Below are 15,357 nucleotides of genomic sequence, written 5' to 3'. Positions count from 1 at the left end.
ACGTTCCTGAAAGCACGGGATGTGGCAATTGGGATATCATGGCAGCATTGGGGCATGTTGATACAGTGGAACGCTGATTCTGGGCCCAGCAAACAAGCACAGACTGGTGGGACCGCATAGTGTTGCAGATATGGGATGATTCCCAGTGGCTGCAAAACTTTTGCATGCGTAAGGCCACTTTCATGGAACTTTGTGAGTTGCTTTGCCCTGCCCTGAAGTGCAGGAATACCAAGATGAGACCTGGCCTGACAGTTGAGAAGTGAGTGGCGACAGCCCTGTGGAAGCTTGCAATGCCTGACTGCTACCGGTCAGTCGGGAATCAATTTGGAGTGGGCAAATCTACCGTGGGGGCTGCTGTGATCCAAGTAGCCAGGGCAATCAAGAAGGGTAAGTGCTAAGAAGGGTAGTGACTCTGGGAAATGTGCAGGGCATAGTGGATGGCTTTGCTGCAATGGGGTTCCCTAACTGTGGTCGGGCAATAGACAGAACGCATATCCCTATCTTGGCACCGGACCTACTTGCCAAAGAGTACATAAACCACAATGGGTACTTCTCAATGGTGTTGCAAGCACTGGTGGATCACAAGGGCCGTTTCACCAACATTAATGTGGGATGGTCAGGAAAGGTGCATGACGTTTGCATCTTTCGGCACTCCGGGCTGTTCGGAAAGCTGCAAGAAGGGACTTTCTTCCCAGACCAGAAAATTACTGTTGGGGATGTTGAAATGCCAATAGTTATCCTTGGGGACCCAGCCTACCCCTTAATGCCATGGCTCATGAAGCCATACACAGGCAGCCTGGACAGCAATAAGGAGCAGTTCAACTATAGGCTGAGCAAGTGCAGAATGGGGGTAGAATGTGCCTTTGGGGGTTTAAAAGGGCGCTGGCACAGTTTGCTGAGTAGGTTAGACCTCAGCGCAACCAATATTCCCATTGTTATTGCTGCTTGCTGTGTGCTCCATAATATCTGTGAGAGTAAGGGGGAGATGTTTATGGCAGGGTGGGAGGTTGAGGCAAATCGCCTGGCGGCCAATTTTGAACAGCCAGACACCAGGGCAATTAGAAGAGCACACCGAGGCGCGCTGCACATCAGAGAGGCTTTGAAAAACAGTTTCATGATTGACCAGGCTACGGTGTGACAGCTGAGTGTGTTTGTCTTTGATGCAAAGCCGCCCCCTTTGGTGAATGTACTTCCCTGTAAGACAATCCCTCTTCCCCCTCCCCCCCTTCGACCACAGCTGGCACAGGAAATAAAGTCCCTATTGTTCTGAATCCATTCATTCTTTATTTATTAAAAAAACTTGAGATCACTGACAACGCTGACTAGTAAAAGGAATCCTGGGTGTACAAAGGATTTGATAACTGAGTGAAGTGGGGGAGGAGGAAAAGACAAGGCCACATTCCTTATTGTAGCCACACTACAAATCAAAGCTGTTTGAATGACCGCCTTCTGTTGCTTGGGCCATCCCCTGGAGTTGAGTGGCAGGGTGCCTGGAGCCTCCCCCGCCCCCGCGTTTTTGGGCGTCTGGGTGAGGAGGATATGGAACTTGGTAAGGAGGGCAGGCAGTTACACAACATGACATCAGAATGCATTCAAATTTGGACATGTGCTTCTCAATAGACTGAAGTTCAGGTCAAGCCTGTGCAGTGAGATTGAAGCTCATTTAAAGCCTTTCTCAGGGAATTCAAATGCTGCGCAACTGGTTGAATACCATCAATCTGTGCAGACCATCTAGTATTGGACATCCCATGTAGTGAAACAGGAAGATATTGCTTCAGAATTTCCCATCTTTGTGGACTGCTACTGAAGAGATGGTACATTTGCTGAACAGTTCCAAAGTAAGTAATTGCCTCCTCGCATGATTCAGCACAGTCAACAACTACAAGGTTTAGCATGTGGTTTCCACAGCTGGAGAAAATACAGTTTGAATTATGCTCAAACAGAACTGCTCGTACACCTTTCACCGTGTCAAGTATCAGGGGGTAGCCATGTTCGTCTGTATCCACAAAAACAACGAGGAGTCCGGTGGCACCTTAAAGACTAACAGATTTATTTGGGCATAAGCTTTCGTGGGTAAAAACCCCACTTCTTCAGATGCATGGGCAAATAAATCTGTTAGTCTTTAAGGTGCCACCGGACTCCTTGTTGTTTTTGTACACCTTTGTACTTCCCAGCCATATTAGATCCATTGTCATAGGCTTGACCAATGCAGACTTGAAAATCTAACTTAAAACCTTATGGAATTGCTAGTACTCGAGCAGCAATTTCTTTTCCAGTTTTTCTCGTGAAATTATCAAACAAAATAAACCTTTCTTCAATTGAAAATATTGAGCTGTCTACAATGTTAACATATCGAATAACCATAGTAGTCTGTTCCTTGTGAGAACAATCTGGAGTGGCATCAACAATGATTGAAAAACACTTGGCATTTCGAATCTCATCAAGAATTGTTGTTTGTACGAAAGACCCACATAGCTCAGTAAACTCGTTTTGTATACGTGTGGAGAGATAATGGACTTGCATGTGCTTTTGACTCTTGCGATTCTCGAACATGTTTAACATGCTCTGATAAAAGTGGGTCATATTTGCAGAGGAGCTCAACTATGCCTAGAAAGTTTCCATTTGCACGATCACCAATACGTTGACTGGAACCAAAGAAAGCCAATCCCTGCGCAGAAAGAAAAAGGATGACATTCAGGATGCGCTCAAGAAGTTTTTTCCAGTTATTAGTTTCTGTAGAGAATTCAGTCAAGATTAAATGCTCAACGAAGGAATACTAATTAAGAACACAAAATCAAACAGTCAGACAAGTTATTATCCTTATCACTGAATCAAAACTCAAGCACGCAAAGTATAATATAACAGGCTGAGCTGAAGACAAAGAGATGGCATATATATCATAAACACAGACACAGATACAGACAGAGGGATAATGTCCAAAAATTTCAAACGTGTCCTCACGAAACTCAGTCTACAAGATTGCTCGCACAAATTTTCACCTTGAATCTGGGCCTATAGACTATGAAAGCCTATGATGATGGCTCAACCAACCAACCAGTCACCTCTTTTAGCTACCATAGGAAGATAATAATGAGGAATTCTCACACACAAATAATTCCTTAGTCAATTAGACATAAAACTATAAAAACACTAAAATGTAACAGTTCTCTACCTTTCAAAATGCACTTGATCCAGTACCAGCCACTAGTAGTGGTTTGTTTCTATAATCAGCTGATCTGAGAGGACACGTTCATCACAGTCTAATCTTGTGCCATCAGAACCGATATATTTTTATTAATACTTATGACATTTTTAACTACTTTAATATGACAAAATCTATATCAGTTAACAAAAAAAAGTATGTCTTTTACCAAATCACACCTCTTATTTGCTTAAATTTGCAGCTCTAAGCTGAGAGAGTGTGTCACATTTTGGCCCAATAGGGATGCACATAAAGACAAGTTGTGAAACTTATCAAATGCCAAAAAATTAACGTGTCTAAATTTGAGGCCCCCTTTGAGCTTGAGGCCCAGGCCAAATGGCACTCCTGGCTCCCCTCTGATTGGCCAGGTGCGGATCCTGAAAACCACGGCCGTAAACTACTGTAAACTATTATTCTTGTCTATTATGGGTTAACTACTATTATCGTCATTAAACTCACTTTATAGGTAACAGCTTATATTTATGAACTAACAGAATTTTGAATTAGAAATCTAATGACCTAGAACAAACCCCGACTGATACACGGTCACTCTGCAGTTTCACAGTTTTCAGCCTCTGTCAGCCCAGAGTTTGGAGTATGTTTAGTTGTAACTTGAGGAATCCTCTTCTGAAATCTTTGTTTACTGTTTTGAGCTCCAGTTTAAATAAGGCCACGTATTCCTGGGTGTGATGTCTTGGGGTACGTCTTCACTACCCGCCAATTTGGTGGGTAGTAATCGATTTATCAGGGATCAATATATCGCGTCTCGTTAAGACGCGATATATCGATCCCCGAACGCGCTTCCCATCGACTCTGGAACTCCACCGGAGCGAGCGACGGTAGCGCAGTCGATGGGGGAGCCGCAGTCGTCGATCCCGCGCCATGTGGACCCCCAGGTAATTCGATCTAAGATACTTCGACTTCAGCTACGCTATTCGCGTAGCTGAAGTTGCGTATCTTAGATCGATTTCTCCCCCCAGTGTATACCAGCCCTTGGTTTCTTGACTGAACAACTATCCCTCTGCTTCTCTCTGGTTTACAGTCCCTTTGCACTCTGACAATTTCTCCATTCCTGTCATTCCCCTTGTATGCCTGAGGGTGCTGTCCAGAGATGTTGTTTTACAGTCCTTATGACTTCCTTATTTTCACTACAGCTCACACCCCACTTAGTTCTTAAATCAGTTTCTCGTTAATTATAGTTTATCTTTTATTACAGCTTATGTCCTTCACATTTCACTCTTGTGAATGATTGCTTTGTAGCTTCATGATCCTGGGATTTTGTGTGTGTGCGCACATGCACACAACCCTACAGAGGGCCCGAAAAATCCTCTCCCTAGAAAAGGGCAACATATTCCCCTTCAGATTCTAAGCTTTCATTTCAATTAATGAATTAATTTCCAGTTTTTGTGGCTGTCATTAAAAATCTTCCCAATGTGAACTGAATGTATCCAATGCACGGGTCTTTGCCTGAGTCTTCGGTTTTTTGGGTCATAGTTTCATTCTTTTTGTTCCCCCTCCTCCACCCCCCGTCTCTGTCAATGTGGTTCTGAGCAGAGCTGGGTACATACCAGATCTTTTTCCCTGGCTGGATATTTAAAAAAAAAATGGCCTGAACCGAAAATTGTTTTATATAACATTTTCAGCAAATCATAAAGTTGACTTTTTCTTGGTCAAACGAAATGTTTCCTTTTCACAAAATCAAAATGTTTTGTTTCAATTTTAACCATTTCCTTAAAAATATATATAATTATATAAAAAGAAGGAATATTTCAAACAAAAAGTAATTTGAACTTTAAAATCCTGGAAAAAAATTAAAACAAGAAAATGTTTTGATTTTTCATTTATTTCCTTTTGTAACAAAACAAATAGGGGGGTATTGTCAGGCATTCATGAAAAGTTTCAGTATCAACAAAGCCGCATTTTCCCTGGGGAAAAAAATTTTGTGCTCAAAATGTCACCTAGTACTGAGTCCTACCTCCTGCTGCTTTGGATCTCCATCTCCGAGGCCATAGATAACGCACTATCCAAACCATGTCAGATGTGGGAACATCCCTTTATGAGATTGTGGGGCCAAATGGAAAGGTGTGAGAAAAATCCTCTCTCTAGTGATGACAAGATATTGTTCAGTGTCAAATGGGCCTATAGACTATGCGGGGAGGGATAACTCAGTGGTTTGAGCATTGCCCTGCTAAACCCAGGGTTGTGAGCTCAATTCTTGAGGGGGTCATTTAGGGATCTGGGGAAAAAAAGTAGTTGGGGATTGGTCCTGCTTTGAGCAGGGAGTTGGACTAGATGATCTCCTGAGGTCCCTTTCAACCCTGATATTCTATGACTTAGAATTTACAAAGAAATTCTCCTTCCTGCACAACTCAGCACTCCATGAAAGGACCATTGGCTCTATCCATGTCCTTGACCAGCCCTTTCCCTATATTTTTACAGCGAAAGACACAAACCGAGAGAAAGAAGATTGTGTCTGAATTTCAGCAACTGCGGCGGTTCCTGGAGAAACAAGAGCGACTCCTGCTGGCCCAGCTGGAGAAGCTGGACAAGGAAGTAGTGAAGATACAAAAAGAAAATATCACCAAACTCTCAGAGGAGATTTCCCATCTCAATGAGCTGATCAGTGAGATGGAGGGGAAGTATCAGAAGCCAGCAAATGAATTCCTGCAGGTGAGAATGAATTAGAAATACTCCAGATCCCACCATAGGGACAGGACTGCTCCTAAAACATGGGCATGGGAGTGCATCAGTCAGAGACCACAGTGTAACTCAGTGTGTATATTCCTGAAATGTGAATGACTATTGTTCTTTGCAGACTCACGGACACATTGATATTAGAGATGGAAAAGCCCCGTTAGCTCAGGGAATCCATGGCCCTGGGGCCAGAGCAGGGCCTCTTTTCCCCATACTTGCTAAATCCCTTCTTTGGAATTAAAGTGTGTGTCAGGTGGCACTGAAATTCTTTCTCTCTCTCTCTATTTCTCTCCTCTAGGATGTCAGAAGCACCCTCAGTAGGTATGTGGCTCTCTCTCGCTCCCACTCCCACTTCACAAAGCTGGGAAAGAGTTTGGAGATGCTGTTAGCACCGAATCCCCCCAGGGCGCTACAGTAAAATGTGTGGGAAAGGTCACATTTTGCATACAAATCTTTCTGATCAACTTCATCCTGAGGTTCTCACCCTGGTACAGAAGACTCTGGAATTTCCCATTCAGTGGGAAAGACTCACCTCAAGTATTTCCTAGAGATGTCAAAATACTGGGGGACTGGCTGTCTCAGGTTTGCGGGCGTGGAATACGGGCCTGTCACTGCTGGGGCACTGGGTACCATTCAGACCTGGGCAGCAGTGGTCAAGAGTCTTTCCAACCTGAGGACTGTTTGGAGACCTGTGTGGAATGAACTGGGGAGGGGGAAGTTGGTGCTTCAGTCTGGTTCCTAGTGGACAGATTTCTACAGCACTTAAAATGGGAACCTCCTGTCCCTCAGAGCATGGAGGCCATGGAGTGTATTGGCCATGGAGACTCAAACCCTCTTTTATCCCGAGAGCTAGTCTCTCCTTGCCAGAGTTGAAGAATATTAATGGGACCTTAAGTGGGAATGTTGCACGGCCATGGGCTGTGTCACACCTGCTCTGAGGCTGAGAAAAGTAGAGGAATTCTAACTCCAGGCCCATTAGAGCAGCAGCTCACTAACAAGAACTTATGAATCACTAAGTGAAATATAATCACATGAAATTGTTTCTGTCCAGCCGCAAGAAGGGGAAGTTCCAGGAGCCAGAGGAGATTTCTCCTGAACTGGAAGTGAGACTCAGTGATTTCTCCCAGAAAACTGTTGCTCTAATGGAGACTCTGAGGAAGTTCAAAGGTACCTAGAAGGGATGTAATATGGAAAATTGGGCTAAGTCTCTGAGACTATGGGAGGAGAAAGATTCTAGCAGAAAGATTCATATTTAGATGATGGATCTATTTAATTGTTGGGTCTGAATGCCACACACTTGGGGTCCAAGTCACTCAGGTTAATTAATTCAAAGCTTTGTTTGTACGACAAGCGTGCCTTGCAATTACAATTGATATTAAAGTAAGAAATGACAGCTATACTGAAAGAAGTACTGTCCTGTAACCTTCTCCTGGGGCGTAGGCGGGTCACAGGGATTTTTCCTATGAAGCTCTGACTACCCCTTACACTGTCTGACATAAAATGCACATCCAGATTATATATTTATTAGTTCTTCTCCAATCACCTTTGAGTGTTATGAATATTAAGTATCTTATATAACTCATAAAATACACATACATGAACTTTTTAATTGGCAGGGCTTTTGCTATCCAAGCTATTTTCATATTATTGTTCTCTTTTCTGATTGGTCTCTTACCACTGATTATGCATAGCTCACTATGACCCTTGTCTCCGCATAGGGGTTTTAGGACTTTGCTAACTGCTCCTTGGCACAACATTCTGGGTGTCTGTTGTCCTTAAGCACATTGTGTGGTCTAAACATCTTTGTCCCACATGGTGACTTAGAAACACATCACTTAATAACAAGGTCTTTTAAGGCAACATTTCCCATATGTCAAGCAAACTGCTCACCAGGCCAAAGCCAGGTCAGTCATACAAAGGCACAATCTCCGTCTGTCCAAACTGCTGCATAAGAAATGACCCTTGTACCAATTCTCAATACTGAACGTAATAACCAGTGGAAAGCAGACAAATGGAGCAGATGTAGCAGGGCCCAGACATCAGGACGTCTCCCATTAATTCAGGACTTACCAAACGTCACAACATTAAGGCCCATATTTACGAAAAATGGCCTAATTTGGGACACCTGAGTTTCTCTCTCCCAACAAGAGAGCTGCAGGCCAGGTGCTCCAGAGCTGTGCAGCCTCCACAGGTGGAGTCAGGGGGAGCTGCAGGTGCCCAGCCCCTCTGAGAACCAGGCCCCAGGTACCTAAAGGTCAGGACTATAAATTAAAGGCCATTTGTTAGAGCTGAACCCAGCCCATCACTGGGCTCTGGTCCCATACGGCAGCTAGTCTGGTCCAAATGGGCTGCAAGGAAGGAGAAAGCCAAGTCAGTCAGTATAAATGCAAATCTCCATCTGTCCAAACTTCTGCATAAGAAATGACCCTTGTACCAATTCTCAATACTTAACCTAACAACTAGTGGAAAACAGATACTCTGAGCAGATGTAGCAGAGCCCCAGGCATCAGGATGTCTCCCATTAATTCATGACTTACCAAAGGTCACAACATTAAAGCCCCAATTTAGTAAAAATGGCCTAATTTAACTGCAGGGCAGGTGCTCCAGAGCTGTGTAGCCTCCAGAACTGCAGGTGCCCAACCCCTGCGAGAACCAGGCCCCAGGTGTCTAAAGATCAGGACTGTAAATTAAAGGCCGCTTGTTAAATCTGGACCCAGCCCATCACTGGGCTCTAGTCCCGTAGGGCAGCTAGTCTGGGCACATGGGCTGGAGGGAAGGAGAAAGCCCCTCCCCCATGGTGAGAGATCCCTCCAGCACAGGGGCCTCTTGTGCCTCCTCGCCAGCAGCTGCAGGCACAAGGCGTGTTCCTGAGAGGGCTGGGAATGGGGTGGGGGATGATGAGGGCGGGTGGAAGAGGGAGGGGGTGGACGAGGGACAGAGGGACGTGGGCAGTGTAAAGCTGGGCCTCTGACACTCTGCACACTGGGCAAGACACACGGGGCCATTGTCATAGGGATGTAACTCTGGCTGCTTCAGAACTTCCTCAGCCTGTGCCAAGGTCTGCACCGGCCCCTGCAGCCACTGAACAGCAGAGTCACAAATGGCCCCTCCCCTCTCTCCTTTCGCCGGTACAGGGGTGAATCTGGCCCATGGAGCCAACCTTCCCCTGCCTCAATTTCCACATGGATAAAATGATTTTATTATTATTCCTATTTCTGCCTATGGAGGACGAGAGCCCCGTCGTGCTGCTCTCTGTAGAGATGCTGAGTAAACAGACCCAACAGCTCACAATTAGAGCCAGGATTTCACAAACTCTCAATATCCTGTTAGCGTCTAAGGGACTAAAGTGGGAAAAGTTATTTTTACTCTAAAGTCTTTGCGTGATCTGGGTCTAGGTTACAACAAAATGCAGTAAATGAATGAGAGAAACCAACTGGAGTCTGAAGGGTGGGAGGGGATGATGAGGGAAAATTAAATCTCTCTTCGAGATTGTATGTTCTGGGATGGTTGTGAGGCTTCCATTTCTTTGAGATGTCTGAATGAGAGAGGAAAGAGAAAGTTTCAGATTAGTTTTTACTAAATAGCTGAGTGTTTCTCTGTGCCTCTTGGTCTGTTTCTCTTTCATGATGAAAACCCAGCTCTAGGAGTTCAGTGTGGGAATGCTGCTAAAAATATGAAAGCCTGAAATCTCAGCTTTTTTTCCCTTTTCCTCTCTAGACACTCTGCCGTCTGCACTGGAAAAAAAAAGAGGGGAATCCGTAGGAGCACACAGACAGGGTGAGATTCCAGAGAAAACATCTTCATGAGATTGTAGCTAAAGTTACCAACCAAACCGACAGCGACCATGACACACACAACAACAAAAATGATTAGGGGGCTGGAGCACATGACTTATGAGGAGAGGCTGAGGGAACTGGGATTGTTTAGTCTGCAGAAGAGAAGAATGAGGGGGGATTTGATAGCTGCTTTCAACTACCTGAAAGAGGGTTCCAAAGAGGATGGATCTAGACTGTTTTCAGTGGTAGCAGATGACAGAACAAGGAGTAATGGTCTCAAGTTGCAGTGGGGGAGGTTTAGGTTGGATATTAGGAAAAACTTATTCACTAGAAGGGTGGTGAGGCACTGGAATGGGTTACCTAGGGAGGTGGTGGAATCTCCTTCCTTAGAGGTTTTTAAGGTTAGGCTTGACAAAGCCCTGGCTGGGATGATTTAGTTGGGAATTGGTCTTGCTTTGAGCAGGGGGTTGGACTAGGTGACCTCCTGATGTCCCTTCCAACCCTGATATTCTGTCATTCTAACCCTAAAAATAAACACATTGAACAGTGAGGCAATCCCAAGCTGAAGTCACTCAAACAATCCTGACACCAACATTGGTGCTGAGTTCGTGTCCATGCTGATGAAGAAAAACCTCTCCTTGAGCAGCATCCAAACACCCTGGCGTTTTCATAGACATTGACAGGACTTTTAGTATTATATTGAGAGGAATTAGAAGAGCGCTATCTCGTCTGAGGACTGACACATCCCTCTTTGTTATCCTGGCTGAGGGGGTTTCCCCATAGGCGTTGACTCTGTGGGTGCTCGGGGGGCCTTTCCCCTAGCATCTCCCACCCATCTGTGGCTCTGCCAATCAGCTCCTCCCCCTCCCTCCCAGTGCCTATTGCCTACTGTGGTGTGCAGGAGGCTTGGGGGAGGGGATGGAGGTAGGGCGGGGTGCGCTTGGGGGTAGGGCGCAGAATGGGATGAGACGGGGCGGAGCGGGGGTGGGAAGAGGCGGGGCAGGGGCGGGAAGAGGTGGGGTGCGGTGAGGCCTCGGGGGAAGGGGTGGAGTCGGGTCGGGGTCTTGGGCGGAGCGAGGGGTCAAGCACTCCCCTGGAAAATTACAAAGTCAGGGCCTCTGGTCTCCCCCATCACTGTTCTCCAACATCCTACCTTTCCTTTGGGCAGGGCTGGGCTCTCCCATTGGAGCTTTTCTCTCTATCATGGATTGGGGAGATGCTCTCTGATGCTGCCCCCTCCCTTCTCTCTGGGCTGGGGCTACCTCACCCAATGCCACCTCCTACTCTCTGGACTTAAGTGGCTCTTCCCCAGCGCTGCATCTTCCTCTCTATTCTCTGGCCTGGGAGTGGAGGCTGCATTAGGGGAGGGAGGTCACCTCTGCAGTTCAAAGCTGGTATGTTCCTCCTCTGCTCCCTCCTCACTAAAAGCTTCTGACACCTTCCTGGCTGTGTCTCTGATGATGGGAATGGAGCAGCCCCAGCAGGGGGAGCTGGGAGCTGAAGCCTCTGCAAACAAATGAGAAACCAGTTAAGTGGCTCCTTTTAAACAGTGAGGAACTGCATTGACATCTCTGCTCAGTCTCAGGTGCCCAGGACAGAGGCAGCTCCCTGGGATCCAGGGCTGATCAGGGCTGCTGGGGAGTGTGAGAAATGGTCCCAGCCTCCCCCAGGGCCGAGCTCTGCCCCTAACGCTCTTGATTCTCTCTCCCCAGTGAATGTGACTCTGGATCCAGACACGGCTCAGCCCCACCTCGTCCTGTCTGAGGATCGGAAACGTGTGAGATGGGGAGACACGCGGCAGCAACTGCCCAACAACCCTGAGAGATTTGACTATTTGCCCTATGTGCTGGGCTGTGAGGGATTCACCTCGGGGAGACATTGCTGGGAGGTGGATGTGGGGAGTGGGCCATATTGGGCTGTGGGGGTGGCCAGAGAGTCTGTGGAGAGGAAGGGAGTGATCAACCGTAGCTCTAAGGCGGGGATCTGGGCCCTGGAGTGGTACTGCGGTCAGTTCCGGGCTCTCACTTTCCCTGCGACCCCCCTGCCCCAGGGCTGGTTCCCCAGCAGGATCCGGGTTTGTCTGGACTGTGACCGGGGGCAGGTGACATTTATCAATGCTGGTGACGAGGCCCCGATCTTCAGTTTCCCGCTGGGCTCCGTCCCTGGCGAGAGAATCCGACCCTGGCTCTGGGTGGGGTCAAGATCCTGGCTCAGCCTGTGTCCCTGAGATACAGGTGGGGGGTGGGGGGAATATCCCACTGGGACCCTGAAATCAGCCTCTCTAGCCTCACACGCCCTAGTCTCTATGACCTCTCCTTGTGGACTTTCTATCACACCATCTCTCTGACCCTGGAGGTTGCTTCCGGTCTCAACTCTGTGCAGCCCCTGGACTGTCAAACCATAGAGAGCATTGAGTGAGTCAGATAGAGAAGCCAATCTCATCACTGCCCCAGGGATTGTGCAGCCTGTTTGCCACTGTCCTCTATGATACAGGAGGACTCTGGGGATCCTGGGTCAGACAGTGTGACTGAGGCATAGGGAGGAAAAGCCCACTGGGAATGAAACTTGGGATGAAAAAATGGGATTCTCTAGCCACAGTCATCCTAATTTCTATGACTTGGGGGATTCCCATCTACCCAGCATTCTGGCTCATCTCTATGCCTCTTGCGCACCCCTGTCTATCCAACCCCCACCTCTCCCCCATACCTCATCTCTGTGGCCCCAGGAAGCCCCCCCCCCTTCATAGAATCATAGAAGATTAGGGTTGGAAGAGACCTCAGGAGGTCATCTAGTCCAATCCCCTGCTCAAAGCAGGACTAACACCAACTAAATCATCCCAACCAGGGCTTTGTCAAGCCAGGCTTTAAAAACGTCTAAGGATGGAGATTCCACCACCTCCCTTGGTAACCCATTTCCGTGCTTCACCACCCTCCTAGTGAAATAGTGTTTCCTAATATCCAACCTAGACCTCCCCCACTGCAACTTGAGACCATTATTCCTTGTTCTGTCATCTGCCACCACTGAGAATAGCCAAGCTCCATCCTCTTTGGAACCCCCCTCAGGTAATTGGAGGCTGCTGTCAAATCTCCCCTCACTCTTCACTTCTGCAGACTAAATAACCCCAGTTCCCTCAGCCTCTCCTGATAAGTCATGTGCCCCAGCCCCCTGATCATTTTCATTGCCCTCTCTCCTATTTGTTCACATCCTTTTTGTAGTGGAGGGCCCAAAACTGGGCGCAATACTCCAGATGTGGCCTCACTAGTGTCGAATAGAGAGGAATAATCACTTCCCTCCATCTGCTGGCAATGCTCCTACTAATGCAGTCCAATATGCCATTAGCCTTCTTGGCAACAAGGGCACACTGCTGACTCATATTTAGCTTCTCACCCACTGTAATCCCCAGGTCCTTTTCTGCAGAACTGCTGCTTAGCCAGTCGGTCCCCAGCCTGTAGTGGTGCATGGGATTCTTATGTCCTAAGTGCATGACTCTGCACTTGTCCTTGTTGAACCTCATCAGATTTCTTTTGGCCCAATCCTCCAATTTGTCTAGGTCACTCTGGACCCTATCCCTACCCTCCAGCATATCTACCTCTCCCCCCAGCTTAGTGTCATCCACGAACTTGCTGAGGGTGCAATCTATCCCATCGTCCAGGTCATTAATAAAGATGTTGAACAAAACTGGCCCCAGGACCAACCCCTGGGGCACTCTGCTTGATACCGGCTGCCAACTAGACATCGAGCCGTTGATCACTACCCTTTGAGCCCGACAATCTAGCCAGCTTTCTATCTACCTTATAGTCCATTCATCCAATCCATACTTTTTTAACTTGCTGGCAAGAATACTGTGGGAGACCGAATCAAAAGCTTTGCTAAAGTAAAGATATATCATGTCCACAGAGCCAGTTATCTCATCATAGAAGGCAATCAGGTTGGTCAGGCATGACTTGCCCTTGGTGAATCCATGTTGACTGTTCCTGATCACCTTCCTCTCCTCCAAGTGCTTCAAAATGGATTCCTTGAGTACCTGCTCCATGGTTTTGCCGGGGACTGAAGTGAGGCTGACCGGTCTTTAGTTCTATTTCTTCCTTTTTTTAAAATATGGGCACTATATTTGCCTTTTTCCAATCGTCCGGGACCTCCCCCGATCTCCACGAATTTTCAAAGATAATGGCCAATGGTTCTGCAATCACATCAGCCAACTCCCTCAGCACTCTTGGATGCATTAGATCTGGACCCATGGACTTGTGCATGTCCAGCTTTTCTAAATAGTCCTTAACCTGGTTTTTCACCTCTGATGGCTGTTCACTTCCTCCCCATACTGTGTTGCCCAGGACAGCAGTGTGGGAGCTGACCTTGTCTGTTAAGACGGAGGCAAAAAAAGCATTGAGTACTTCAGCTTTTTCCACATCGTTGGTCACTAGGTTGCCTCCCCCATTCATTAAGAGTCCCACACTTTCCCTGACCATCTTCTTGTTGCTAACATATTTGTAGAAACCCTTCTTGTTACGCTTCACATCCCTTCCTAGATGCAACTCCAATTGTGTTTTGCCCTTTCTGATTACACCCCTGCATGCTCGAGCAATATTTTTATACTCCTCCATAGTCATCTGACCAAGTTCCCACTTCTTGTAAGCTTCCTTTTTCTGTTTAAGCTCACCAAAGATTTCACTGTTAAGCCAAGCTGGTCCTCCCTGCAACACCAGGGATGGGAACGGGAGGGGGAAGAACCTCTGGAGCTGCAGAAGGAGCTGAGGGGCACATGTGGGGGCTGCAGGATCGAAACTGAGGGCGGGGTAGGGGCCAGAAGTGATGTGGGGTTGGGGGAAGAATTAACAGCTGGACTGGGGACAGGCAGATGCAGGGGTGGCAGGGACACAGACTAAATTAATTAGGATTTGGGGGTTGGGGGAGAAACTGGAGGCTCCACAGCAGCAGAAAGCCTTGGAGAGGGAGACCCAGAGACGGGGGAGTGTGACCTACAGGCCCCCAGGGAAGGGATGTTGTGGAGAAATGGAGTTGGGAGTGGGGAGATGTCACCTGGATGAAGAAGAGGTGGCTGTGCAGAGAGGAGAGTCAGGTACAGGGCAGGTTTCACCAGAAGGGAGAGAAGAAATGAAATGGGAAAAGGTGAAAATAAAGTAAAACAAGAGTAAGGAGAGAAGCCTGGAGAAAATGGGGGAAGCTGAAATGAGAAGAGTGAAAGCAAAACCATCCTGAGAAGGGAAACGCTCAGCAGACACCGAGAGGGGAGGGGATAAATTCATCAGAGGAAACTGGGCATCTCAGATGGAATGATCTGTGACATGGATTAGAGCAGAGTTAGGCCAGGGGTTCTCACAACAAATTTTTTGATGGCCTCAGAGTGTGGCTCTTGCTGGTGGCCGCACTGACACTTTTTCCTAAAATGCTTAATTAACTTTAGGGAAAACAAATAAATATGCACACGTACACATCCAAATCATTGTAATGTATTTATGTAGGGGTTTTTTTGAGGGCTCAATAATGAAGATAATGCTGTGAAAAGTGATATTTGTATGTTTGTTAATATCACCTTTCTCAGCAAGTCCTGGCAAGTTAAGACCTGGATGGATGGGTGGGGGGTGAAGCAGTGGGGGCCAGGGAGGATGGATGGAAGGGTGGAGGGTGAGTCAGCAGAGGCCGTGGCGATGGATGTAGGGTCCCACC

The 15,357-nt window shown here is 47.2% G+C and overlaps 1 protein-coding gene across 1 annotated transcript in view; it reads left to right on the top strand.

Annotated features, from left to right (window-relative positions):
- The window catches only part of LOC135974854 (butyrophilin subfamily 1 member A1-like), a 55,604-nt gene extending 40,474 nt beyond the window's left edge, over nt 1-15,130 (top strand). Inside the window, exons 13-17 of the mRNA XM_065563892.1 lie at nt 5,540-5,872; nt 6,195-6,217; nt 6,948-7,063; nt 9,614-9,673; nt 11,385-15,130. Coding sequence (XP_065419964.1) covers nt 5,540-5,872; nt 6,195-6,217; nt 6,948-7,063; nt 9,614-9,673; nt 11,385-11,899 — 1,047 coding nt within the window. The 3' untranslated portion in view covers nt 11,900-15,130. The remainder of the gene's footprint in view (nt 1-5,539; nt 5,873-6,194; nt 6,218-6,947; nt 7,064-9,613; nt 9,674-11,384) is intronic.
- The last annotated feature ends 227 nt before the right edge of the window (nt 15,131-15,357 follow it).

The sequence above is a fragment of the Chrysemys picta genome, chromosome 12, assembly GCF_011386835.1.
Source record: "Chrysemys picta bellii isolate R12L10 chromosome 12, ASM1138683v2, whole genome shotgun sequence".
Lineage (NCBI taxonomy): Eukaryota > Metazoa > Chordata > Testudines > Emydidae > Chrysemys > Chrysemys picta.
Note: the sequence above shows the minus strand (reverse complement) of the source record. Positions and strands in the feature narration are given on the sequence as shown.